Source organism: Lagopus muta, chromosome 9 (assembly GCF_023343835.1).
Source record: "Lagopus muta isolate bLagMut1 chromosome 9, bLagMut1 primary, whole genome shotgun sequence".
Lineage (NCBI taxonomy): Eukaryota > Metazoa > Chordata > Aves > Galliformes > Phasianidae > Lagopus > Lagopus muta.
In genome coordinates, this window is record NC_064441.1 from 7,605,267 (window position 1) to 7,632,441 (window position 27,175).

General features: G+C 41.4%; 2 protein-coding genes across 14 annotated transcripts in view; both read right to left on the minus strand.

Moving 5' to 3' along the window:
- Positions 1 to 2,042: 2,042 nt before the first annotated feature.
- On the minus strand, positions 2,043 to 20,730 carry LAMP3 (lysosomal associated membrane protein 3). Of its 2 annotated transcripts, none has more exons than XM_048954472.1 (6): positions 17,572 to 20,730; positions 13,085 to 13,830; positions 12,259 to 12,378; positions 9,265 to 9,322; positions 8,413 to 8,580; positions 2,043 to 6,130 (listed from the first exon to the last, which is right to left on the minus strand). In XM_048954472.1, exons 1-6 carry the CDS (start codon positions 17,615 to 17,617, stop codon positions 5,991 to 5,993), a joined length of 1,278 nt encoding a protein of 425 aa, XP_048810429.1. In that variant the 5' UTR covers positions 17,618 to 20,730; the 3' UTR covers positions 2,043 to 5,990. The 2 variants fall into 2 exon arrangements, with proteins under 2 accessions (XP_048810429.1, XP_048810428.1); XM_048954471.1 differs by having other exon boundaries at positions 12,259 to 12,381.
- Positions 20,731 to 20,741: 11 nt separating this feature from the next.
- The window catches only part of LOC125697360 (guanine nucleotide exchange factor DBS-like), a 141,720-nt gene continuing 135,286 nt past the window's right edge, over positions 20,742 to 27,175 (minus strand). For 9 of the 12 annotated variants that reach the window (XM_048954440.1, XM_048954439.1, XM_048954436.1 and 6 more), the window contains 5 exons: positions 26,881 to 26,967; positions 25,198 to 25,316; positions 24,530 to 24,642; positions 23,703 to 23,806; positions 20,742 to 22,695 (listed from right to left, as the gene is read on the minus strand). In XM_048954440.1, the coding sequence (XP_048810397.1) occupies positions 22,595 to 22,695; positions 23,703 to 23,806; positions 24,530 to 24,642; positions 25,198 to 25,316; positions 26,881 to 26,967 (524 nt within the window). In that variant the 3' untranslated portion in view covers positions 20,742 to 22,594. The remainder of the gene's footprint in view (positions 22,696 to 23,702; positions 23,807 to 24,529; positions 24,643 to 25,197; positions 25,317 to 26,880; positions 26,968 to 27,175) is intronic. The other 3 variants (XM_048954446.1, XM_048954441.1, XM_048954447.1) reach the window with 1 other exon arrangement.

Below are 27,175 nucleotides of genomic sequence, written 5' to 3' on the forward strand. Positions count from 1 at the left end.
TGGGGCACCCAGCACATCGCACAGCAGTGCCTGCACACCTGGGCTGGGATGGTCAGAGTAGTTCAACCTGACCCTGGGGCAGCTTTGGAAAATAGCACAGTCGGTTGAATTTGGCTCCAAGAGCTTGCAGGCACGTGCTCTGGAGATGGGATTTTTAAAAGCAGATTATTAAGCAAAGCTATGTCTTTTCCATTATTCATTCCCTTCATTCTTTAGCATAAGTGTCTACACCACAGATCCTATTTATCACAATGTTCAGCATGTTCACTGTGTCTTTAAACACAAGATGGCAGCATTTTGTGTAGCTTGCCATTAAATGCAGAGTAGAACTAAAGATATTTTGCAGTATATCACTCAGAGGTGGAAGACTTTATGCTTTGAACAGTGAAAATCACAAGCTCATTTGTCTTGCAAATCTGCCCTTGGTGAAGGTATCTGTCAGTGTGGTTTTCAGGGCGTGCAAGGTCAAGAGGGAGCACTGAGCTGCACACATAGATGTTGGAAAGGGCAATGTAATAAAACCCAAATCCAGAAAACCATTTTCTGACACCAGTAATGTGCTTAATGTGCACATACATACTAAATGAAGGCACTGTCACGACCTTAGAGCTGTACTAGATAGTTGGGGCTGGTAACATTTGAAATTTGAGCAACAGAGAGTGAGCTCAGTTTGTCTGTTACCCACCCATGTACTCCTTAAGCATCATATGTCATTTTACTAGTGGTGTAACTTCACAGAAATCTTTCTCTACTCACCCTTGTTACTTTCTTTGAATTGATGCCTTTTAAAAGTACTTCCTTTCTCTCCTAGACACTGTGATGCAAAAACACTTCTTCAGCGGACTCTAAAGCTGTGTGCTTCTAGGACAGTCCCTGGTGTGACTGACAGGTTTATTTTTTGCCTTAAAAAGAAAAATTATGGATTATTCCTCTACATGCCATAAATCCCTGTCAAGAAAGAAAAAAAATCTGGGACATCCAGCAGTCATTATTGTGGCATCTTATCACTGAGAGAAGTTGCTTTATTTCTGGTGCCCTTACTGGCACTTCTCCAGCAGGTTCCTGAATCTGCTGCTAGTCGCAGATAGGTTTTCCTCCTCCTATATTTACCACATCTGCTTCCTGCAGTTCTCCTATCTTAGCTTCTGTAGCCACGAATATGAGACTCAAACAGCCCCTTCTGAGCCTTATCCCCACAGGGAAGGTGGGATCCCATTTCCCCATCTCTCTGCCCACCCTCTGAGCCAGCCCAGCCGCATCATGCAGCCTCCCAGCAGTGAGATGCTGCACGAACTGCACCCCCGATGGGGTCTGGCTGCACTCATTAGCCAAGCTTCATTTCATGTTTCATTGTGAAACCTTCGAAGATAAATCTGAAGAACCTGTGTGTGTCCCCTTCTATTGAACAGTTTACCACACGCAGTTGCCTTATGGTTGTTCTATTTTAAGCTGGCTATTGTGTGCTGACGTGAGAAACAGCAAAGTCACAGCAAAGTCAAGTTCCTTCAGAAATTCCTTTGAGTGACATAGAAACTGTTGAATTCTGGAGTTTACTTCTGGAATTTTCCAAGTATTTTCCATTTTCCTGTGTTTTCCATAACTGCACAATAAAGGATGCACTCTCCTCCAAAGAATCTCATCATAATGCCTGAGATTATTATCTGAGAAAGAGGTTTAAGTACAAAGTAACAAACATCCATTACCTCTGCTGTGAGTTATGGTCTGCGTTTATTGGACAAATAGGAAACAGAAGTAGACATAAAGAAACTCAAGGAAGTTGTGGGGAGATGAACAGAAAACCTCATACTATTTTCACTACTCCTTTTTATCTTTTTTTTTTCCTAAATGCTGATGAAACAAAGATGGAAATGTAAGAGGAAATGCTCAGGCTGGAAAAAAACATCACTGTCAGTTACAGCAAGGACATGAGTATATCTGTGACTGTGGCTTGTGTTGCAAGCCCAAACAATCCTGTCTGATTGCTACAGATGGTGTTTGTATTTTAAAATGTTTAGGTGAAACAGCACTCGAGAGAAAACAACTGCACAGCAATGCACACTTTAATGACTAAATACAATCTTTATTACAGAAACACCAATAATAGAAAAATAAAGGGCATGCATTCCTTTTCATAACAAAGTAATTTTTAGCAACCATCTATTAGAGCAAGCTAAAAGTGATCAACCAAACCAATTCCATACACTTAAGAAGTTAATCTACATCTCCCTGGTTACTGGAACTAACAGCTGTTTTCTAATTTGGACTTTTTTTTGTCTGTCAGAGAACCGCAAAGGACTAAAAAAAATTAAATCTTACTTTATAAACTCGTTGGGTATTTGCCTAAATATGACATCGTATAATGGGATACCCTGAGCTACAGGGATGTGCTCACCTCCTAACTTCTGCTTCACTGTGTTCTTCACTCTTCTTGCAAGTAAATAGCAGCACGTCATGATCATTTCCAATTGTTTTGCCTTTGCCACTTAGCGCAAGCCCAGAGAAGATTATATACAGCTTCCAAAAAACAGCAAACAAATAGTGATATATTGCATAAGAATTAATCAGTTTAACATTAATCTAAACATTGTTCAGTATGAATAGTTTGATTCATTCTAGTGATAAAATGGGGTGAGAGAAAAGCATTAACTCTGCATCACTGGTAAAGCTGCCAGAGGGTGTGACAAGATTAAATACAGAATTATCAATCATCATTAAGAACAATTTTCAAGCCCCATTTTGATAGCAAATGTTAAAAGACTGAATATTAATATAAAGAGCTTTTCCAGTATAGAACATAACAAGAAAATCCTATATTTAATTAAAGTAATAAACCATACAGATAAAACAACCCAAAAATCCAAAGGCCATGTGAAATAGGACTTAGTTTTTAACGGGAAAGATGTCTATTGACCACCACTTGGATTAGCTTAGGGTCAGATCATGTGTGGAGCTGAGCTTTTTAGGTGACAGTTGTTATTCAAATGTCCACATATAACAGCTTGGGACAGCAGCATCAGAACTGCAGGCATGGGCTCATTTTCAATTGGAAGCACTTCCACATATTTACTGTTTCCTGCTGCTTAAACATCACACAGTTTATTAAAAAAAAAAAAAAAAAGTGAGTGCTTTAATATAGTATTAAAAAAAATCCTGCTTTCTACACAAAAACAAATAACTCAGCAATAGCCCACAGCTCCACTTCCTGACCAGGCGGGCAGCAGCAGACGTTTTACTTTGTACCAATGGTTTTCCTGAAAAGAAGCACAAGCAGCAGGCTCACGACTCCCCAGACCTTTCACGGCTGCAGTTCTTACAGACAAGGACTCATTTCCACCACCCAGGTCTCTCATTAACCATCAGATTTTCATGTGGGATGAACCATGAACAGGAAGAACACCCTGAGAGCTAGGGCCTGAACAAGGGCAGTGGGCTGCATGTCCACTAACAGCAGGAAAAGGTGGGAGGGGGAAAATGAGCTTAATAAAGTTTGCTAAGTGATATTATTGCTGCTGGAGCCTTTCACAAAACAACCTTTGAAATAATGGAGCATTCAACTGATCATAACTGCATGCTGCTTTACCTTATGATTATATTCAGCTGCCTCCCTTGTTCACAGCTGGTTTTAAGTTCTGTCTTTGGCTTCTCCAAGTGCAAAAGTGATTCCAAATTGTCTTTATCTTTCTTGGTTATGAGTTCATTGAAACTAAACTGGAACATTGCTGGAAAATGAGGATTACTGCCAGAGCCCCATGTTATGGTGCTATTGAAGGGTGTTGTGTTTCCTGCTTGGCACGGACCAGAATCTTCTAGAAATTCACAGAATGGAGGGATTTAAGTAACTGAACTCTCTTGATGGTTAAACACTGGTAAAATACCAAAAGTGGTTTTAAAAAATACTGCAGGCAAATCAGACTCACAAGGTACTGACATCAGTTTTAGCCAGTGAAAATCCACTGTCATTCATAACTGCTCAGGATTTGGGTCATTACTTAATGGAAATCAAATGATCTTCCAGCATTTATATTATGTTTATTTCCAAATAAAGCTAACAGCAAGACATTTTTGCAGATAGCTTCAGTCTTTCTTTTGTTTAACTGATGCCACTCCTAAGTCCTATCCAGGCAAAATATTTATTGGTAACATTAAGCTACTGCCCTAAACCCCAAGGGGAAAATGAGCTCTTACATAATATTGTTTTCTCTTCAATAAATGTTTTTACATATAAATCTTATCAATTTCATGTAGTTTCCTGCAGTGAGCGGATTTGATGGTGGTGTGTGTACTTGCATATTTGTGCATATGTTTATCTTTGTAACCTTTTATGACAAGGAGATTTTTCTTTTTTCAACAAAGAAAATTAGCTAAACTTAATTACTCTCAATAGCAATTACTGCTTACACGCCTTCACATTTGCTTAGCAGGAAGCAGACTACAAAGTGTTGCAAATACTTTAAAGCAACTCTAGACTGTTTCCATATGAAAATCCAGCTGCTCAGCTGCAAGTGTGGTGGATAGCATTAACTTCTGGGCAGAGTTTATCCAAAGCCTGTGCAGGCTTTCAGTTCCACAGACACCTTAAGCAGACAGCTTCACTGGATTTCCATTTACTCAAGGACCTTGTGCAGGTCTGCTACAGTGCTGGCTACTTCAGTATCTTCCCACATTAAGAGAGACATCACAGTACTGTCATCCCACTGAGGTGACAGTTACCAAGTTCAGTGGTGAACACTACAACAGGTCCATGTCTGTAAAGGAAGCAGGTGATGCATAAGCTCTTGTAAGACTACAAAATAATAGGCTCCGTGAATCTAGCAAGCAGTTTCACCCCAGTCCCTATCTATCACAGCAGCATCCTTAGCACAGGTCCACTTATCACAGTGCTTTCAGAGCCTCAGGTCAGCTTTCTCCACCTCGTGCTGCGAACACATGGCAAAGGGATGCTGCATCTTGAGCACCAATTGGTAAATAGAATGTCTTGGCCTTGTGTGGATGAGTGGAGTTACTGACTCCAAACACCCTCCCAGTTCTGCACAGACATCTCAGCTGCCTGTCATCAGCTGCTGAATGGTGCAGCTAACAGAGTAATAGTGCAGGATAAACTCAGCAGTGTCAGATTGCTCTCATATGCCATGTGTTGTGAGGCTGCAGTTCAAGAATTATTGGCAAGAAGGTCAGACATCATTGCAGAGAGGCTGAGACAGGCAATGATGAGCAGAAATTTTTGCATGCATTGCTCAGGCAGACCCTGTCTGACCCTGCTGAGTCATTTTATCTGCATACAGAGTCACTAGAGGCTAGAAAATTAATAAAAATACTGCCTCCAGAGTGAGAGTAGGGTATTACCACTGTGTCCCTCCAAAAGACTCAGTAGGAAACAGTAAGTTACTAAATGTAAGCCTGGTGTTTAAAAGGACTGAAGGGAATTTGCTTATCCATCAAAGTCATTCTTATACTTGCCCCAAATCTTTAGCAAAAAAACAGTGCTTCTGTAGGACTTGCTCTGATTTAACAGGGTTGCCTGTTGCTGTGGACCTCTGCTCTACTCACCTGAAGGTCGTATTGCGGACTCAACTCTCCTAATAAATATGAATGGCATCTTAAAGAAATTGATTTTTCTTAATGCTTTTTTAGAAAAATCATACAGTTTTTATGGGGGGTAATGATGATAATGATAATGATGCTGCCTGCTTTAAGCTATTTTTAAGCATCTGACTGAGGTGGTCTGAATTGCCTCTTTTTTGATGATACAAAGAATTTAGGCTTCTAACTTTGATCCTCTGGACCCCATCTAAATAAGTTGCTAAGAACAGCCTAAAAATAGACGGTATAAATCATTTCCTTCCCACCTTACAGAAATTGCTTCCAGAAACATGCATTAGCTTTAAACACATGGTGTCATTTCACTTAAAAATACAACTCCAGAGCAGCAAAGCTGCCAGGTAAAAGCAAAAACTCATGTGATTCCCCTTCTTTGGAAGTACAAGAGCACCTCAGATACGTTCGTATCCTCTGTGGGGCTTTTTTCTGGAAATCAGAAACGTGACAAACACAATGACCAACAGTCCCAGGATGCTCAGGCCCACGACGATGGGAACTGCTTTTGTGGTTTTATCAAGAAAACATTCTTCTTCTGAAAATAGAAAAAAGATCAGATAATGCATTAGAGTAGAAAAACGTATTTCTAGACTATGGATCCATATTCTAAAACATCAGCAAATAAAAGCCAGAGGTTCTCAAGACCTTTCTTCTTATTCTAAACTACACTTAACATGATTTTATCTTGATGAATCTTATCCCAAGAAAACAATACTTGGCCTGTGAATAGCTTCATGCTTCTCTGGAGAGTGACTTTTTCATACCCACAGTAATTGTTCTACTGCCAAGATGGGTACATACACAGTAGGAGGCTTTCTTGCTCGTAGCAGATGTGGAGCATGATGCTACAGTGTGCAAGTCTGAAAATAATGAGCAAGACACATCTTGGATGGATAAAAATTACTGCTTTGTGGCTTCTAATTGTTTCTGCCCAGTAAAAAGGAAATAGAGTTCGGAAGACATTTTTACAGCTTCTCAGAGTCAAACAGGCCAAGCTGTTGATGTAATGCTGCTGTAACCTATACAAAATTATAAGGATCTTGAAACCAATGATCATTATTGCTTTCTTTTTCTTCCCCTTATAAGCAAATATAAGGGATAAACAGAAGTCCCAAGAAACCAACAGGGAGGAGGCTGGTGATGTGCTTATTTTATGGAACTATTCCTTTACTGGGAATTTAGTCTTTCAAAATCTTTATACACAGCAGATGTAGGTAACAGCTTCATAACTATTTCATGGCTGCTGGAGAATTATTTCAGGGATGGTATCTGCATTCTCAGCCCTTTTAATTAAGAGCAAAACTAGTTTAATTTTGCACATGGCACTGGCTAGCAGAGGTTAGCCCGTCCCTGAAAACAGAGAGTATTTCTAAGCTGTCTCTGCTAGAGGTGAGGCCACAAGAAGCCATATCTGAACTAATTCATTGTGCACATTCAAATGGGAATGTGGGACCAGATGGGGTTCTATGAGTTGTTCCAGCTCAGCTTTCTTCTGTTAAAAAGTCTTCAGAAGCCTGAGAGCACAGACTGGATTCTCAGTGGGGCTTTTAAGAACCTAAAGAAAGTTTATAAAAAAAAGCTTCCATGTCTTAAAACAGTTCCAGATGTAGCTTCCCATTATATTCCTTCTGGAATAAGAAACCAAAATTTTAAACTAACAATAGAAGAACAAGTCAGATAGAGCCAAACTAAGTCAAAAGACAAATCTAAATTAAGAAGAAAGCAGAAGCTGTATTTTGTAATCATTCAGAAAGTCAGATGGCAGAAGAAGGGAACGTGTTATTAGTGCATGTAGAGGGCTGGACTGCTGATAAAAATCATCTGCCCACATGAGTTCCTGTATGGAAATACCCTGAGCAGAAGTCGCAGAAACGTGATCTGTTTGAAGGAGAACTCAGGGCACCGCTGAGACCATCTCTCTTCTGTGTAGAATTTTTCATGAACCTCCTAAAAGTAAGGCAGTGAACAGAGTACCCATACTGTGAGACGTGGGGATTTCCAAGGTCACCCAACGGTCCTGGACTCCACACCCCATCCAGTTCCCGGCTGCATCCCAACAAGAAACATGGATGGCAATGCCTCATTTCTCTGTAGAAGGAAATTCAGGTGCGGGCATAGGAATGAAGCTGGGAGGATCCCCAGTACATTCTCCCAGCACGGGCAGTGCAGGGATCCTAAAGTCCAGTACTGGTCTTCTCTGTCTTTGCAGCAGGTAGTGCTAAGCTACATGGTTGTGTATACTCAAAACCCAGACATCATATCTTAATTCTGAAACTAAGTGTGACAGTTGTGATCCTCCTCTGGGGCACATTTCATCATTTCTAGATACAGCTGCTCTGCAAGTATCATCCTGCATTGACAAATATCCCTTACTAATTGGCAGTTTCACTGCTGCAGCTGTGGGATGTCATGGGCTGTCGAAAGCTTTTCAAAATTGCTAAAGATATTGAGGGCAGTGACCTTGAACTGATCTGTATTATGTATAAGGGGCTGGGAAAAGCCAATGAAATGGTGGTGAGCACACCTCACCTGGGAAAAAAGAGGGGAGAGAAATAAAATGGAGGCTGTCCAGCTGAATATTTTTAATGAAAATGGGAAATGGAAGTTATTAAATTCAGGAGGGAAAGATGCTTTGCCATGGGTATTAGCACAGTGTTGAAAATTATTGGGAAGAGAGTGAAACTACAGCAGCAGGCAGGATGCAGTATCTGGCAAGAAGTCTGCATGGTTAACATCTAGCAGAAGGAGATACCTCGGCCTACTGGACTGCTGACAATTAGATCTCAGAAGGGTGGAAAATATTTCCACATTACTTACCTTTTCCAAACTGGTTGCCAACAATATCAAAGGCCTGCAGCTGCATGTTAACAATGAATAGCTGGTAGGTTCTCTCCAAGCCAAAGGTTTGCTTGCTGGCACACTTAAAGGAATTCCCCAGCTTTGCTGTAAAATGCTGCTGGCGTATGGCTATGTAATAAAGTATACCTGGAGGTCATAAAGACAGAGATAGTGATAAATGGGCATCCAAAATAATGCTGCACAACCAGAATCTTCCTGAGATAAATGGAGGTTCAGAAGCAGTGTCACAGTTGTTACGAAAGCACAGATGTTTTCCCTGTAATATATCAGTTAATTTTGTTTGTGTTTAAATGAGTGCTTCAATTACCAATGGACGACTCAGCCAAGCTTGGGTCTGAAAAAGATGCAGGGCGTTCATTGCAACAGTGCTGCTTGTGGACAACAGCAACATCTAGCAGAGAGGCAGGAACAACACGCAGTGTCTCTCACCAGCACCACTGTGGAGGACTGACAGTCCATGTGAAAACTTCAAAACTGAAGATCAGGCTGATCAGCTTGTGTTTGCTGCAATTCCATTTAGCAAAACTGGTATTTTGGCATTTTTGATCTTAAATTTTATTCTGAAGGAGTGGTGAAAGCAAAGGGAGAGTTTTTGAAGGTGAAAGGGAAATTAAAAGAAAATAATGAAACTACAGCTTGGTCACCTCTTTTCCACTTTCATGCCATGACATTTAGGTGAATGACACGTTGAAAGCCTAACGAATACATAATTTGCAGCATTCAGAGTTTTAAAATGTGAAAGTCTATCCCACACCCAGAACTGTTTGATAGCAATTTAACACAGTGAACATTAAATATAAAAGCACTGACCTTCAGAAGGTAACTGTAATTCAGCCTCAATTGTACTGACATAGTATGTTGGATCTTTCTGCAAAAGATGATGCATCTTTATTCCTACTACATCCCTATATTTGTAGAAAAAAATAAAGTTCACCACAGCAAAATGCTTGCAAAATAGGTTCTCAAAGAAAAACTTTTCAAAGCATCACCTTGAAGACTTATGAACCAACTTGCCTGGATGTATTGCATTTTCTTTTCCAAATCATTAGTAGACAAGTCGCCAGCATAACGCTGTGATCTCGGATACTTCACCAGTTTTGCTCAGTGCAGTGAAACCAGACATGCAGATGTGCTTTTGCACACATTGCTCAAGCTAGACATTTGTGTGACTTGTGGTAACCAAAAGTAGGAGGGGGTTAAGCAAGTGTTATATATTGCATAAGGCATTTTATTTTTATCCACTGGGTTTGCTTTCATTGAGGGTCCCAGCAATGCTTGCATTGGTAATCCTGCAGTTAATTGATCCCTGCTGACCTGCAGGCTGACTGCTTGCAGAACCCATGGTGACATATTTTAAAGTACCCAGGACTCCAGCACTGCTGTGCAGTTTATGCATCGATGGCCTTTATGTGAGCAAACTGCAGAAAGCAGCCATGCTTCTGTTTATCATTGCTTTGAACCAGAAGAGGGCAGCAACCAGCAGAGACAGGAGCCCTTCACAGACGTACTGCTTGTTTTCTACTTTGTCTACGAACAGAAATCACTACAAATGAGGAAACAGCAACCTTGATTGTCTATATAGGGAAGAAATAACTGTTATGTTCTACCCTGTTGGTGCTGGCTGGCTTTATTTCATACGCCTACAGTCTGCCAACAAGGAAAGCACCTGGTACTACAGCACAAAACAAAATTTCCAGCTGGACTTTGCCCATCCATGCTCCAAAACCCTGGTGCAAACTGAACACTCTCCTGCCCAGGGCAGCCAAAGCATGACAGAAAGCCCCAGGGACTTTTCACTCCTAGCAGCACTGAAGCATGCTGAGAGTCTCTACGTAGCTTCCCTGTTATTGGTTTTAATTCCAGCTCTGAGCACATAGGGATTGGTGACTGCAGCTGGTGGCCAAGTAGTAGCAAACATGAATCTCTTCTGTGCACTCGCATTTAATGTCCTGCAGTTTTAATGCTGGTAGGGTAGATTGTGAAAGAAGTTTAAGAAATAAAATGGTTCTCAGCATTATCCTACTTAAAGACATAAATAGGTCAAATAGCACATTTTTTTGGCAGCAGCATTATCTTCTGTTTGGACAGAGTTATTGACTTTGCTCAGGATGAATGCCTGTTCCTACTTCATGTACTGTGGGTTGGTTATGAAACTTCCCTTTGTCAAGTTCTTTGCCAAAGGCACCTGGCAGCAGTGAATACCGAGCTTCCCACCTCCCTACGGCCACACCACAGCCCCTGGCCCAGCTCCACCTTCACCCCTGCAAATCACAAGTGCCACCTCTATAGCACTCCTGGTTCAAAGTCAGCACTGCAGAAGCTGGAGAGGCCAAACACATCAGTAACAGCAGCAGAACGATTTCTTAATAACTTGCCTTTCAAAGAAAGCTTAAGCCGTGCCCTGCTGCTCTCTTGAGACTTATCTTGGGTGGATTGCATAATGCTGTGCCAGTAACCATCTTTTTCAGGACAAGAGAGGTCAAAAGGTTCCCATCACTCTCCTTAGCTCTGCTGTGAGCTGGTACTTTTATGGGTACTTGAATCACTGGACTTTTTCTAAGGATCTTCATAACACAGAGAACGCCACCCTTGTTGCAGAAAGCACACTTCTAAACCAAACACTCATGGTGTGAACTGATCCTTTGTTCAAAAACAGAACTTTCCTTTGTACGTTTTAGATGTCTTTCAGTCATCAACAAAAATCAAGACAATTACTGATTGAAAGCTTTCCCAAGCATGAATGACCAAGTATTCAGCTGTGATAAAATTTACTGTTGCCTCTTGCAGCATGACTGACCTCTGGCAGTTTTCTCCTGTAGTTTTAATATCAGCAACACTCATGGTAGGTTACGTTGAAGACCTGTCTGCATGCGATGTAGTTTGAGCTGGAAATGTGGTATCAATACACATCCCATCAAAATAAACACTAATTTTCATACTAGGAAAGCATAGGCCTATCTCTTGCTCAAGTTTCTGTGTATATTTGTAAGTTTCCCCGGACTGGTGCATTTTAAGGGCACTTATCTACAAATTTGTTGTTGCAGTTCAGTTGTTTGGAATCTTCTTCTAATCAGAAATTAGAAGAAATTAAGCCCTCTGGGCTCTGGACTGGCTGTGACTTCTGGGTACGTACACCTTCATAGGCTGCCCTCTGGATTTAACAACCACATTCAACTTTTGCCTGGGCAGCATTTATGGGAAGCAAATGACTAATTCCACATACATCCAGGTTGTCTCAGAGATACCATTTCATAAGGACAACGTGACAGCATGACTCAGAGCTTCCAGCACACACACCTTGCTTCTGCACAGTAGCTCCAGCCCAGGCCCAATTCCCTGTCGCACTCCAATGCAAGCAGCAGACGTGGCCTTCCCCCCCCCCAGTTAGATTTTACCTCTGTAAATATGAGGTGCAGTTTTTGCTTAGCACTAATCTATATTTTGTGCTGCTAGTTTGGCAGAACATTTAGGCAAAGGATCCAAGGGCACTGTATTTATCCTTTATTACACGTATGAACCCTTCAAAATTCAGAGTTCCAATAGACAAGATGGGATGAAACACTGAAAGTAGCCCTCCTCTGAGCTGGGGACTGGGCCAGGTGGCCTACAGTCTCTCCTGGACTGAATTAATCGTGGTTCTGTAAATCCAGGCTCTTGGGAAGGACAGGACAACTAGCACCGAGATGGATGAAATGCCCCTTTCCACAGCACGCTGCACATCACTGGTTTGGCTGGAAGTGGATCAGGGGCAGCCTGGGTTCCCGTTCCCCAGACCTAAACCTTGTTCCCACTAAATACAGTTACCTTTACAAAGACGAAGCTTATAAATCCTCCAATGAAAGTGATGTTCAGCACAGACTGCACCATCCCACAGCTTCCAGATATCTGGGTGGCGTTGGGGTTGACGGTCAGGTACTCCATCTGCTTCTGTGGAGAAATGAGGACATTGTGGGGCTATTTATGAAGTGGAGGGGGAAAACTTAATATGAAACATGCAGGTTAATATGTTTGGAGTTTAATTATGTGGTTGGATTAACAGACCAATGCCCAATGGCTATATTAATGGAGGTTACAGAACCATTATTGGGAAGGCCATCATCACAATTTCAGGGTTTTTACATCTTTTGCTGAATCATTCGCCATGGATCAATGCCAAGAGAGGGTAGCAGTTTCCCAGAACCCCTGTACTGATCCAGCTGGCTGACATGATGCTCCCAAAACCTCATTTTTCAGCACTGAGACAACTCATCTCTGAATCCAAACAAGTCTGTGAGCTGATAATTTATTTCTCCCACTGAAACTTGCTATTTTAAACCCTTCACTGATGTCACTTCAGATTTTAACTAATCTCCCATTCTGGGAAAGAGAAGTAACACTGGAGCCAATCTGCCCTCCCAAATATTGCTGCCATGGATATATTGCTGAAATAAGAAAGTATATAACATAATTATACGAACCAAAGTACAGCAGTTGAGATGCTGTGTCACAAAAAAAGGCTTCAGACTCACAACAAACCAGTTATTTTTATCATACAACTTAATTTCTGCAAATTGCTTTTAAAGGAATAGAATACATTCCAGCAAATGAAGTAGTCTTTATAAGGCTTAGCCTCGTAGTGCTTTCACCTCACCTTCTGTGTGCTTAGAGCCATCAGCTGCAAACCCATCACTGCTTTGATGCAGGTCTTGTTGCTGCTGAAAATGGTGTATGTGCCAGTGGGGATGGGAGAAGGCTGTGGTGCCAGAGTGGGTCTCACCATCATTGTAGTAGATGGGATGGTTGTATGAGTCCCCTGATGAGTGGTGGTTGCGTTGGTCATGGCTGTGGCTGTTGGACTTCCAGAAGTTGTGTGATTAATTGAGCTTGTGGTGGGATTTGCAGTACTGTTATCAGTGGCTGTAGTATATATGGCAGCAGTTGTTGTTTGTGTCTTTGATGTTGTACTCTCTATGGTTGTGTTTGTAACTGTGTCCACATGGGTTGTGATTTGGCTGTCTGGGGACACAGTTGTGTTCTTCACAGCTGGTGTAACTGTTTCCATTGCCTGGGTTGTAGCCTGGCCAGATGCAGCTGTGTTTGCTGCAGTTGAGGTTACTGCTGTGGACGATGTCTGGCCATACGCTTTGCTGATATTTGCTCCTGCCTGGGCTGTCATATGAGAGGCTGGTGCTGTTGTTACCCAGCGTTGGTCTGTTGTCTGCAGAGTAGTTGTATGGTTTATGGAGCCTGTGATGTTAGGTTGAACTGCAGTGCTTTGATGGGGTGGTGAACGATAAACAGAAAGTGGCAGAGCAGAAGTGATGGTATGGTGGAAGGACGTGGTTTGTGGAGACAGCTTGACACCCAGGGCCACTTCAGCACAGCAGGAAGAAAATGCTGCAAAGAAATGAAAAGTCAGTAGTCTAAAACCATTGCATTTAACGTTCTTGTTGATATTTGCAACACAACTGCTCCCATTTTGTTATCATGACTTTATTCTTCCTTTGGCTTAATGTCATGATAGGAGAGCACAAGCAGACATAATTTTGCACTGCTTCCCCAGTCTTCACACCTCTGAATATATCCACTGCAGAGGCAGCACGTTGGCTCCTTACTCCCCACATGCTGCACTGACTGCTGAACAAGACAGCGGATGCTATAGAGATGTGAATAGATCTTGCACAATCTCTACACTGTACATGAATTCCCTTGCAGACAACAGTGCAGCAAGATCTGCTGGGAGTAAATTATCAAGGTATAAGGAACAACTTGTTCCACTGTGGGCTGCTGTTAAAATGAAATCCAAGCATAACAAGTGAAGAGGTGGTTGGTTAGTCACAAACAAAGCGTGGGGAAAGGGAACAATTTTTGTATGTGAAAGAAGTGAGGAAACGTAGTGGTCGTATGATGATTCAGAACAGACTGGGAGGCAGAAATTCCAGGAATTTGTTTGTGCTGCTGATGTAGATACGGCAGCCTGACCCCTCAAGTTCTTCCTCATGGGAGATACCCAGGGAAAGATGGGCCCTCTTAGTAATGCTTTTTCGGCAATGAGAAACAAATCTGAGGGTACAGCTTTCAGGGGTTTTTTGAACCGCATCTAAAAATACAGCACAAAAATCACACCGGCATTTTGTAACATTTACAGAAATGTACTCCTTGCAAAATGGAAAAGATGTAGTTCCTATGTGTAAGTAACAAAGGGAGGACACGGGGGATAATGCACACTGTAAAAAGAGATGAAGTTCACAATTGTTCAACTTAAATCTTTGATTGTGAGTATGCAAGAAGGCACTGTAAAGACAAGACCAAGCTAAAAGCCACAAGTCACAGACATAAATGTATTCTTTGATGTACATGAGGCTTTACATGTAGTTAAACGCTTTACTGACTAAATTAGCTGGTGGACAGAGATGAATTCTCCAGTCTGTAGACAGGAAGAATCCAAAAGTCTGATTTTCCCTTAGAAATGACTGTGATAGAGGAGAAGTGGAGGGATGTGCTCCATATTCCTAAACTTGCCTAAACTTGCTTGGTTTCACCTCCGTACTGAACTGCACACACATGACTGCAAATGTAGCTGTTATCATCAGAGAGATACAAGTTTGTGCAATTGAAAAGTCACAAAAATAAGGACAGATCCCTCTGCTATGACATTTTATCAGAAGGAACTGAAAGTGCTGTAATTAGTATCATATTTTAGTTCATTTTCTCTCTTTTTTCTTGCCTTTACCACACCTGCTGTCGAAGTTGAGAAGCAAGTAACTTCTCCTCTGTATGTTCATCTCAATCAGACCAGTGGAAAATCAGAGCAGTTGCTGTGTAACACAATAGAAAAAGAAAGAAGAAGCTGCAATTTTCACTCTTTTTTTTTTAGCCATGTATGTTTGTGAAACAATTCATACTTGAATTTATGTAAGCCTTAAGCAGTCAGCACTTCTCAGTTTTTACTTAATGGATTGGTTTTGGTTATTGACTACGTAACACAAAAATTTATGGGCATGGAAAGAAACATCATTTCCCTTTTCACTTGGATGTTGTCCATAGTTTTGAAATGGAATTTCATTTTCCCCAGAAGGTCATTTCATCAGAAAAATAATCAGCACAATGTGGTCACTGAAACACCTCTTGGATGGCCTTGGCTCGTACCCTCCAGGTGACTTGCCAGTATCCTCCAGCTTAGCTGTCCCCAGCATTTTGGGCCCCCTGTTGGGCCATGCCCATGTTTCCAAACCTGTTGGTTTGGGTCATTTCAAAACACATTTGGCCACTGATCTCAGAAAGTCTTCCCAGGGATGAGTAAAGATTGATCTCTGCCAACCCAGTGGTCTTGGCCATCAAAAGCAGCCACAAAGCAACAGCAAATTGCAGCTCTGCATCCTGCAGTTAGCTTCCATTTCTTTTTTCTCTGAGAAATTTGCCATCCCTAATGGGTCTGGATCCAAAGTCCATGCATTCTGACAGAGTAAGTTTCAGGTTTTCCCTCCATCCAATAGCATCAAGAGGAGGACAAGAAGGATGATGAAGGGTCTAGAGGGAAAGTTATATAAGGTCACTTCGTTCTTTCAGCCCAGAGAAGGGGGCCGAGGGGAGGCCTTGTGATATCCTACAGCTCCTTACAAGGGAGCAGAAGAGCAGTGCTGAGCTCTGCTGACTCTCCAGTGAGAACCAACACCGGCAGAGGCACACAGTTCATCTGTTCAAAGGAACTAAGGTGGAAGGGTCTTGATCTGGCTGTAAAATGTCTCAGCCTGGCAGCCCATGATGCAGAGGATGGAAGAACCTCTTGCTGGGGATTTCTGACCCTTCTCGCCTAACCACACACCCACAGTTTGTTCTGCTTTATGCTGCCCAGAAAAAATGCCTGTTTGGATGACAGATTCTGTGCTAGTTACAGACACAAAAACCTGACCTAGCTCCTACAGAAAAGACTCTTGCCAGTTCTGGCTGCTTTGATTTGAGCTCTCGAGGAACAGGAAAAGCACTAAGATATTCTGAGAGGCTTTGGTTCTCTCTAATATAGTTTACTTCAAACACAAGAGCAGTTTCTTAAACATCCTACCCTTCAGACTCTTCTCCCCTAAACTCTGATTCATTTTAATTCCCTACCTGAGTAGAAAGAGTTTGTGGCATTAATGAAAGATCACAACAAATTACTGAAGGAACTATCAAAAACAAACAAATAGCAACTGAGCAAGAAGTTCATCCTGGCCAAAGACACCCCTGCTGACCACTGAGTTATTTCTCCAAGTCTGCATACATTTTGGGGTCACTTCAGCAGACTGTGGCTATGGGGCAGGTGTCATAAAGTAGAGCAGATGCGGCTGGAGCTCTGTGTGGTAAAGTCCTGCACTGCTCCCCTGCTCACCGTGCTGCCACTGCAGAGCTGGGAGAGGGGCAGGAGTCATTGCTGGTGTGAACTGTGCATGCAGATAGCAAAGCACACCACAGAAACCCAGGACCCCACCAGCAAGCAAAAGTCCTTAGCCATTAAACAGATTAAATTACTCTCTGTCCACCTGGGCCAAGTAGATTTTGTGCAGCTGCAAGTGCAGTGACTTTACATGCTAAGACACATCCTTGACCAGGCTCACTCCACAGATTTTCAGGGACAAGCACTAAGGATCAAATGGTGACTTTGATGTAGGTTGTTGTTAGGTAAGTCCCAGTTTCTCCCAGACTTCCCAGAGCCCCCTGCCTTGCTTTTGCTTTCCTCACACCCTGCATCTTGCAAACAAACAAGCAACGTTTCTTTATGTGTTGTTTTTTTTGCTTATCTCACTCAAGACATTCAGTCAGTTCTGCTGGACATGAAATACAAGTAACACAAATACAAATAAGCCTGCTTCTAATACTATTTTGAGCTGACTCAATCACACAGAGTTCATGTCACCACAGAGTGCAAAATACAAGAGAAAACATTACATTAAGTTTACACCAGCTACAATTAAATTAAATTGTATGTAAATTAAAAAACAGTTAATTCTTTCTGGTGGGGCTTCATTAAAATCACCTTTAATGCTAGCTGCAAGACTGTTTCCAGTTTGCAGTCTATTAGCTCCTCTCATAAGCGCGAAGAAAGAAAAGCAGCAAAATCTGCCTTTTTTTCATAGAGAAAGGATGGAAGACGTGACTCACCGCAGGCAAAGGCTAGCAAGACCAGGTGTGATTTGCTCCTTCCCATGGTCAGTGCAGCTGTGAGGCCAAGAGATGCTGCTTCTCGCTGTGGTGCAGCAGAAAGGAAATAAAGGTTTTCTGGGGACTGCAAAGTTTCACTTGATTCAGGGAGTGCTCAGTCACATGGGTGGAAAGGAGGTGGGGAGGGAGGGGGGAATCCAGCGCTCATCTATAAACTAATGCAAAAAGAAATAGCTGCTGGTTAAGAAGGAAAGTGAAAACAGAAAGAACTGCTGGGTTTGTGCAGCAGAGGACAAGCTCTTACCTACAGTCAAAGCCTGGGGTTCTGTAAGGCCGTGTAGAACTTCGTGCTCTTTTCTCCAGTTTTGGAGACTGCAGCTGCACCCCACTGGAGGGCTAAGACCTGTAAATCAGTACTTTCTCGCATGCTCTTTTGAAAAAAAAAAAAAAGTTTCTTTGGGGTAAATTCCTCCTCTGAAATTAAGGCACAGAAAGGAAAGGCGTTCTCTCTGGCTTTCTCCTCAAAACCTGATAAAAGTGAGACAGGACTAAGCAAAGTCTCAAAGAGGCTCTGGTTCTTCCTGGGGCTGCTAGTAGCCTTTGTTGGATGGTGCAGCCAAGGTGGCTCACCATTAGCATTGAGTCCAAACATATTCCCCAGCAAACAGCAATGACCTACCTGTGTTCCATGAAGGATCCTCTGTGAACTGTGCCAAGCCAGAACAAAAGTTGCACAGGCAGGTCCCACTGTGTGTGGCCACATGCCAGCGATCTGCAGCAGAACATTTCACCTGCATGTTTGTGTGGATGGATTTCCAGCCCCATGTCCTCACCATGAGGCCTGATAAAGCTGGAAGCTTAATGGAAGTAGAAAAGAGATGATAAACTCATAGAATAAGAGGAAAAAATGCAGGGACTCTTGTGGTCCTGATTCTTCTCTCTCTCACACCAGAATTAAAGTGCAGTAACACAGTGAGGCCAATGACTTGAAAACTCAGATGAAGTGAAGTGGATGCTGCCTGAAATTAGCTCCAACTTATTTTGTTCTCTGTGTTTCCATTGTGTTTCCACATTCTCATTTGTACTTCCCTGCCCCCCTACATGATCCACAATACACATTTGTGCCCTCCTCAATAAGCCATTGGTAGCCAAGGGTATGAAGACAATGTGAGGATATTTGCAATAAAATCATCCCATTCCTTGCCTCATGACCCCAAACATCAGCACGCACAACTCTGACCTGTCTTGGTAAATCTCTGCACTCTCCTAACAGTCCCAAAAATTCAGGAACATGAATAAGAGAGAGAGGCTAAGAAAATTTAAAACAACTTTTTTTATGATTCACACATAAAGTTGAGTTGGATAAATGCATGGTTGTTTGCTTTTGCCAGGTGTGTCGATGGGACTTTTCCAATACTCGTTTCTTCTGAATAGAAAGAAATCTCATTTGACTTGTTGCTTCATACAGAGACATCAACCACAATGTTTTGTACTAGTTATAGTTTTTATAAATTTCAAACAAAGTGTGGTTTTACACAGATCAGAATTACAGAAAGCTCATTTGCACACTTTTTTTCTTGTAATAATTTCATACATTCATCTTGACTGGAAAAAAGAACAGGTAATTCTGTGCTCTTTCCCTGTCTGATTATCTCTCATCAGCCACAGTATACAAATACATCATTATCAACACAATGGAAAATATGTAAGAAACAAACTGTACCAATTCTTAGCTGGGGAGAGGAAATGTTGGCAGCTATTTCAGCTCTAGCTGCAAGAACAAACACTGAATTTGGCTCTCTTTTTCTTCTCCTTATTCTTAAATATTTCTAATAATACATATATTAGAAATCAGGCTTTGAGTATTTTTGGAAGGAAAAACAAGGCCTTTTCATACTCAGTCCTGCTTGTAATCTCAGAGACTTAAGAAAACGATGGATAAAAGAATGGCTTTTCATTACGTACACAAACAACGTAAGACCAGGCGTGCAGCTTTGTTGTGACTGGCAACATAAGCCAATGTCCAGACAGGGTTGGGCTGCAGCCACCTATGGCCCAGACAACAACCATTGGTCTGATATTCCATTCGGTGGTGTTAGGCAGTGAAAGAAGGAGAGGATCAAGCCTGGTTACTTTCTGGCCTTGACTGACATCATGGTGATTGCCTGCATACCAATTTGTCACTACCTCCAGTAATGAAGGACTCCATTGCCCAGCTATACCCAAATCAGCAGAGGGAATACTGTCAAGGATGTGAGGTTGCTGAAAATCTCACGTACTGCATACAGCCAGGAGTTATTAGCCATCCTCAGGACATTCATAGTGCAGGAGTGACTTAACCTTTGGTCAAACAGGAAAAAATGTGAAATTTTGGAAAAAAGTAATAATTCAAAATCAAAGTAGGAATGAGAATTGTAATAACAGCCCATACCTTTGCAGTGAGTCAGTGTGCTGGGAGACATGAGACAGCTTTGTAGCGGTCTACTTCCCTGGTTCAGCTCCAGACTACTCCATAGGATGCCACCACTGACACTCTTGTAGGGCACAGTGGGACGTGGGGGTGAATGCTCTGCTTTCCCCTGAAAGGTCTTTAGTTTTTGAATCCACACTAGAGTTCAGCATCAGAATTGGTATGAGGGAAATTCAGTATCTCCCACTTTACTCAAAGATAGCGAGACACCAGGGCTATAGGAATATCTCACTGTCAGTCTGCACACAGCAGAGGTAGGATGAGGATTCACAATACCTGATTTTCCATCTCCAGTTCAAACAAAGAATTCCCACTGCTATTTCACCATTGGAATGAGATTCCTTCACTTGAAACTCCAAAGTGCAAGTTGGGGTCTTTCCATGAGTGTGTAATGTCACAAATACTAGTTTGGGCAGTTTCACATACACAGGGTAACCCTTCCCCATCTCTCTCTCACACACAAATCTTACTATACTTACTTAATGTGCAATCAAAGCTCCCTTCCCCTTTCCTCTCCTGTGCTTAGGGCAAGGGTAGACAGGAGCACTGTTAGCAGGCCGTGCAAAAAATACTGAAAGTAATATAGAAACAAAAATGAAGTCATTTTATGGAGAGGATTAAATGATTGCACTACAAAAAAAATAAAATTATATATATATATATATATGTATCACTGCACATTTCCTTGGGGGGGGGGGGGGGGGACTGAAAGGAATCAGTTCTTCCCTCAAGGTGCTCATAACTTCAACAGACTTTAACAGGAGTCATGTTCCTGGGAGCCTACAGGTCATTTTTAAGGTAAATGACCAGCACAAAATGTACAAGCTCTTATCTCTGTAGGACAACATTGGCTTTGAAAAAGGTACAGAACTCTCAAATCCTTTTGTCATGAATAAAAACCATTAGAAACCACAAAGTTTAGATATTGAGGGTCAGAAGAACATTATTCATGGGAATTCACTACCACAGTGCAACTAATAATTAACTAGTAATCCTTCACAGGCAAATAATAATAATAATCTGAATAAACCTTTATCTACTTACTTTGAGGCTTTTTCTTGAATGGGACTATTTACTTGCTTCACAGCTATCCTGACTCACACACTAAGATATTTGCAATACCAGCCTTCACTGAAACACAAAGAAAAATGTTCAGGTTCCTGCAAAGAGGATAACAGAAATGTTGCAGACTCTTACTATTTTGCCAAGGAGTGATTTTTGGTTTTGCTTCATCTCCATTTTTAGTGTTTTTGTCCCCTTTATTATTTACACAGAGCATCACTACTCTTAGGGTTAAACAGAAAATCTCTAACAGTAAAAGCCAATTCTTGAGCTCCTAGGGTCATTTATTCCTGTCTGATCTTTACTGGCTTGCAGCCCTTTGTCAATTCTAATCTTAACTAAAATACTAGCAGCTTTTGTGGGACCTAAGATCCAATTGCCATCAAAATGCTTTCATGCCTTAACAGATGCTCTAAATGAGCTAATGGCTTGTAAAGGAATAATAAAATCTGTAATCACTTCATATAGTACATTACATCCCTATGTGGCAGAGATTTGGTAGAACCCTATAACCAAACGTCCTGGAAGTAAGTATTTAACACCAACACTTTACCCACTCATTGGAGCACCTAATGCTCGCTGTCTATTTGTGATGCTTAGATATATTCCATATGGGGAATGAAATGTATCTACTCCATAGCCCAGCACAAGAAGAAAGCATGCAGTCTACTCAAACATATGACATTAAATGGCATTCATTTGAATTCTCGGCACCAAACGCAAAGGATTGTGAACCAGCAACCACAGACTGCAGAGGGCGCAGAGGAGTGACTTATGTTGTGAAAAGACTTAGATATGTTCTGTGTCACAGTAGCTGTCACAATGCCTTTTGTTCTTTGCCTCTTGGATAAGAACTGCATCTCCACCTTATATCACGTTGCCATCTGCATTATCTCAAACTAATGCTGAACGCAGCAGCTTGCTCACTGTGCCATTCCTGCATGAAGCCTCTCTGATAGTCCAAGTCAGAAGTTTTCTTTCTACATCCAATCTAAAGTGTGACAGTTTTGGTGATGACCATCAGCAAAAAGGGCACATTTGTGATCTATTAGCTGTAGTTAAGGAGGGTGGGGAAGGCACAGCTACTGAGGCAAGCAAATGGAAAAACCTCCAAGCGACCCATGGTAGAGCAAGAACTCAAAACCCTGTATGTGTCCCTCTGCAGTAACTCGGTGTTCAAGGAAAGTTGCCAAAAGGTGCGTGCATAGTAACTCTTCAGCTCTGCTGTCGACCTAATTTAGGCCACATCTTCTGAAACAGTTTGATAAACAATGCAAGAAGCATTTTTCTCCTCTAATACTGAAGATGGTTCTTGATGTTGTCTGGATGTTTAATGTTCCTCAAGTTTGTTTTTCCTCTCATCTGTCCATGTTAATGAAGTTTCAGAGAATTATGAAGCTCAGAGCTTGTGAGAAAGGCAACTTTGATCCAGTGTCAACCCAAAATAAACAAGGAGATGGAGGGGGTCCTGAGGAAGGCTTGTCCTGCCATTCAGCTGCCAGCCCTCTGTTCTGCTGGGAAGCTTTTAGCCACCTCACTCTCCTTGGTGTCCGACTCAACCGAAGCCGTGCTGCAGGAATCATTGTATGTGTCTGAAAAGGAGGACATGGGCACAGTCACTACAAAACATCTAAAGGAATTCCCATCTACAGTATTGGGACTGATTGTTAAAAGCCTGAAATAAAATAAATACATAAATAAATAAAGTAAAAGAATCACATCTACTGTTCTCCTCTTTCCTCCACTGAAGGCAAAGAAGGCTCCTTTGGCAAGTTAATAACTGTCATTTGTGTGGGCTTGGGTTTGTTGTAAAGCGTCAGATGTGTGAAAGAAATCAGAGCCACAGTTAAGGCACTGAGGCTGCAGACAGAACTGATCCACTGTTGAAGTGGAGGAACACCGACTCCCTTTAAATCACAGAAACTAAAAAAGAAAATAAAAAAGTTTTATCCATTTTAACAAACTGACCAAAAAAAACCCCAACCAACCAACCAGCCAGAACAAAAAGGAAACCAGCACTTTGGAGAAAAATGCTGGTAGCTCTCTCTCATAGGTTGCCAGGAAATGGCTGTGCCAGATTTTGCTTTCTTCTGTTACCAGCAGAAAACTAGAGCAAGTTTTGGTACATTATGTTTATGAATGGGCAGTAGTTTACCTAAAATTTTAAATCTTTGATCTGCAGAATTGCTGATATTCAGCTTTTCCAGTGCAACTTGTTTATTATAGATCAGAGCCAAAGCTGAAGAAAGAGTGACTTTTAGTGCTGGTTTGGGTGAGACCTCACCAGAGCAGCCTTTCCTCCAGCATTTGGAGGCAGCAGTGAAATACCACAAAAGAATGAATGGTTTGTGAGAGTCTAACATTTTCAAACTTGTACCAGAACAACAGCCCTGATGCTGATCTAAATCCAGACACTAACGGTGTTAAGGCACCAAATTTCAAGCCAGCTCAGTGTTGTCACCAGAGCCTGCCCTCAGACCAAGCACTTAATACAGAAAGTCCACTGTTTATCACATCATTTTTGAGCCAACAACAAAAAAAACTCACCCCAAAACAACAACACAGTTTTTAAACACTAGTTAAACATTTACTCTCTTACCTGCATTGCTGTTCTTAATTATGTTGTTAGTGTCCCCCTCTGCTGGCTGCAATATACTGGAAGGAACCCACTCACTTTTCTCTGAGACCAATTTCTTCACTAACCTGAAATTGAGAGAACAGTCATTGCATTTTCCTACATTCTCTTTCCTGAGCTGTATTTCTTAGAAAGGTATGTTGGACAGCTATTTCCCAGCTGCAGGCCACTTGTGAGTTGGGGGTCTGACTGCAACATCACTTCAAGGAGATCAGATCTTCTTCCTCCAAATTTCTCATGGAAAGTGAATTTAGGCACCCTGACAGGTCTGCTCCAAACACTTACTTATCAAACAGAGAGAATAATAACTTTTAAATATGAATTTTATAAAAAGTATGTAGGCTCAAGGTGGCCAGATGAATTCTACTTTATCAATCATCTCTGAGCGTAGTCTTATATCTAAATCTCTGTGTCTAAAATACACACTTTGGTTCACTGCTGGAGCTTGGTGAAAGGCATAGAGATCTTACTGATGTATCCTAGGAAGGGTGCTATCTTTGACAGCCATCCTTCTGGGCTAGGTGTCAAAATCCTTCTGTTTTCCTTCATGCAAACTCCTGTCCTCTCAAACATCATGTCATAAACACTTAGGAGGAAAGCGAACTAGGAAGAATTAAACAAAGCTCCATCCATGTTCCTTCTCCCCACCGATTCTTGCACATAATGGTCAATGGCTTGAATGTATTCAAATAGATGTTGAAGATGCTTTGACGTTCTTCTGAATGTTTCTGTCTTTTCCAGGAGGTTGTACATGTTCTACCTGCTAAATTACATCTCCCTGCTGTACTCACCATTGCCCATTTTCTCCTTCCTGCACAAACTGCACAAGATCTCCATCCTCAAGTGTAAGAGAATCTGGGAAACAGCTGTCAAAACTGCCTTCTACTCGAAAAAGATTGGTCCCCTAAAATGAATGAAATCAGAAATACAGTCATTATGGAGAAAAGAACACTGCAAGAGAGTTTGGTTAAATACCGAATCAGGCGTTTCAAGATGACAGAGATTTCTCCTCCATGTAATTGTGACTCCTTTTATTATTCTTATCATGCTCAGGATAACCATTGTTGAAACTCAGAACTGTGATGAGCATTTAGGCTTTAGAATTAATCAACAAGGCATTATTTTGATTAAGAAACTGGGTTCATCGCATCAACTTATATTACCTGAAAAAGTCTGAAACTGTACTTTTAAAAGGCTCAGTGTTTTTTAGTGTTTTCTCTCACTTTTCTAACAGCTATAAAGATAAAGCTACATCTTATAAGTAAGGGTGGCTGTTAATGGTCCTGATACTGATCAATAAATAGTCTTGAGATAATCCCCTAGTGCTCTAGATCAAACTCACATCGCCTGTCTTCCCATGGATTTAAGACAGATATGAGCCAAATCTTTGCAGGATGAATCCCAATGTTTAGAGAGGAGAAAGCTGCACTGGGAAAGGGCATTTTGAAAAAGGAATTACATTGTTAGGATTGGTTTCTTCCTCCATGTCTGAAGAGTTGGAGAGTTCATCCATGCTGGAAGGAATGGCTTCGAAATCTTCAAACGTGTCTAGAGATGGCATTTGCCTACTGGGCCAACCTTTGAAAAAGAGAACACAAAAAGAGTTAGCTATTGGCCACTGCCATCTTTCAGACTCAGTCTTATAAAAAATAAACGTCGCAGGTTTGCTTCCCGCTATTTCATTTAGTGAATTGCTCACACCATTTTACAGCTTGTTCCCTGATTTTGCCATAAAACACTTTTTGCAGTATTATTCTCTTTCTGCTTGCTTTCATTTGTAGGAGGGCAGACTGTGTTTGTGTATGTGCATCAATACCTTGTCTGTTCAGCATCTCTAAATCTCTTCAGTTCATGAGGTACAAAAAACAAGGGTCAGGAATATTTTTGCAGAGCAAGTGCTGTAGCAAATCATGACTTTGCCAATACAATTTTCACAAAGCTATGCTCATTCAGCTTTTAGTTCATCTCCACATGTTTATGTACAAACTGATGTTCAAAGCCACTGAATTTTGGTTGACTTCTTATCTCCAACACACCTCAAGGTAATGTCACCACCTGAGCAACCTACAAGACTATGCTCTGGAGCAGACTGGAAATGCAGGGAAGGGACAGAATAAAAACAAGGTTCAAAGACAACCAGGCCTTTGGAGGTAGCTTGTTAATAATTATTTACATTTAAGAGACATTTACTTAAAAATAAATTATTTGTTGTTTACCTAAGAATTAAAAAAAAAAGGTAATAATTTAATTCCTCTCCAGGCACATCCTCTCTGCTACAGGCATTGCCTGTGCAACATGTGGCCATGCAGCTCCACAGCCTTTTCTCTTTCCTCATGTTCCTAGGGACTGCAGCTGCCCTGCAGTTCTGTTATAAGAGTGACAGCGACCTTTTCCACCCGACCAACATCCACAGTTTTAACCCTACAGGTGTGGTGGTGTCATCCAGGTGATGCTTTTCAAGCTGTAAACTAGCCTCTCATGTGGCACTCATGTCCTGAGTTGTGATGAAAGAGACAGTTTCAGTTACAGACCATGCAGAATTTACAACTGGACCCCAAATCAGTAGAATCATATCAGCAAAATACAACAAACTGTATGAATGTACAAGAATGTGTTGTAGCTAATTAGCTTTAAACTGCTATAGCAATTTTAGTTTGAACTCAAGGTTGGGCTACAAACAGCAAAATAAAAAAGTAATCCTTCTTCTCACTGAGATAAAGTTGCAGTGATCTTTTGACACTGTCATTCACAGGAAGCATCTGAGGCAGAAACATCAGCAGCAAGGATTCCCTACAAGTACCTGCATCACTTTTCTATTAAAATTGCTAATCACATTTCAGAGACTGAGGAATAGCCTACATAACTTTTACGTACTTCATTCAAGCTATAAAACAACACAGATCAAATTCTGAGCACTATGATATAAATTCCGATAATTATTGTCAACTTTGCCTGTGCAACAGGAAACCTGATTCTGTTTCTGTAACTGCTAGTGATCCAAGCTCGTTCTTTCACTGCTTTCAAGAGAAATTATACTCACCGTAAGAGAGAAATCCCTTTTAGTTAAAGAGAATAATTATTGTCCTAAAGTGATATTACACTCTCAAGCTGGGATGATGATAAATGTTTTAATGATGTTTACCTGTCTGTGAAGCAGATCTAGGTACAGGTCTTGTGGTAGAACCAGTGCTACATTTAGTCTGGGCCAATATGGTGTTCTCAAAAGCATCTGTGGCAGGAAGTACAGTTTTTTGTCTTAAAAGTGAAATAATGACCAGGCAACCAGTACAAAGTGTGTCTGTATCACAGCTGCAACTGGTTGTCTCTTACACAAACAGGTGGATGGGATCCAACAGTTATAAAGAGTCATTTAATGAGCACAAATGAGTCAAAACACAGCAGTATCTCACAGGAAAACCGTCATGTCTGAGAATGAC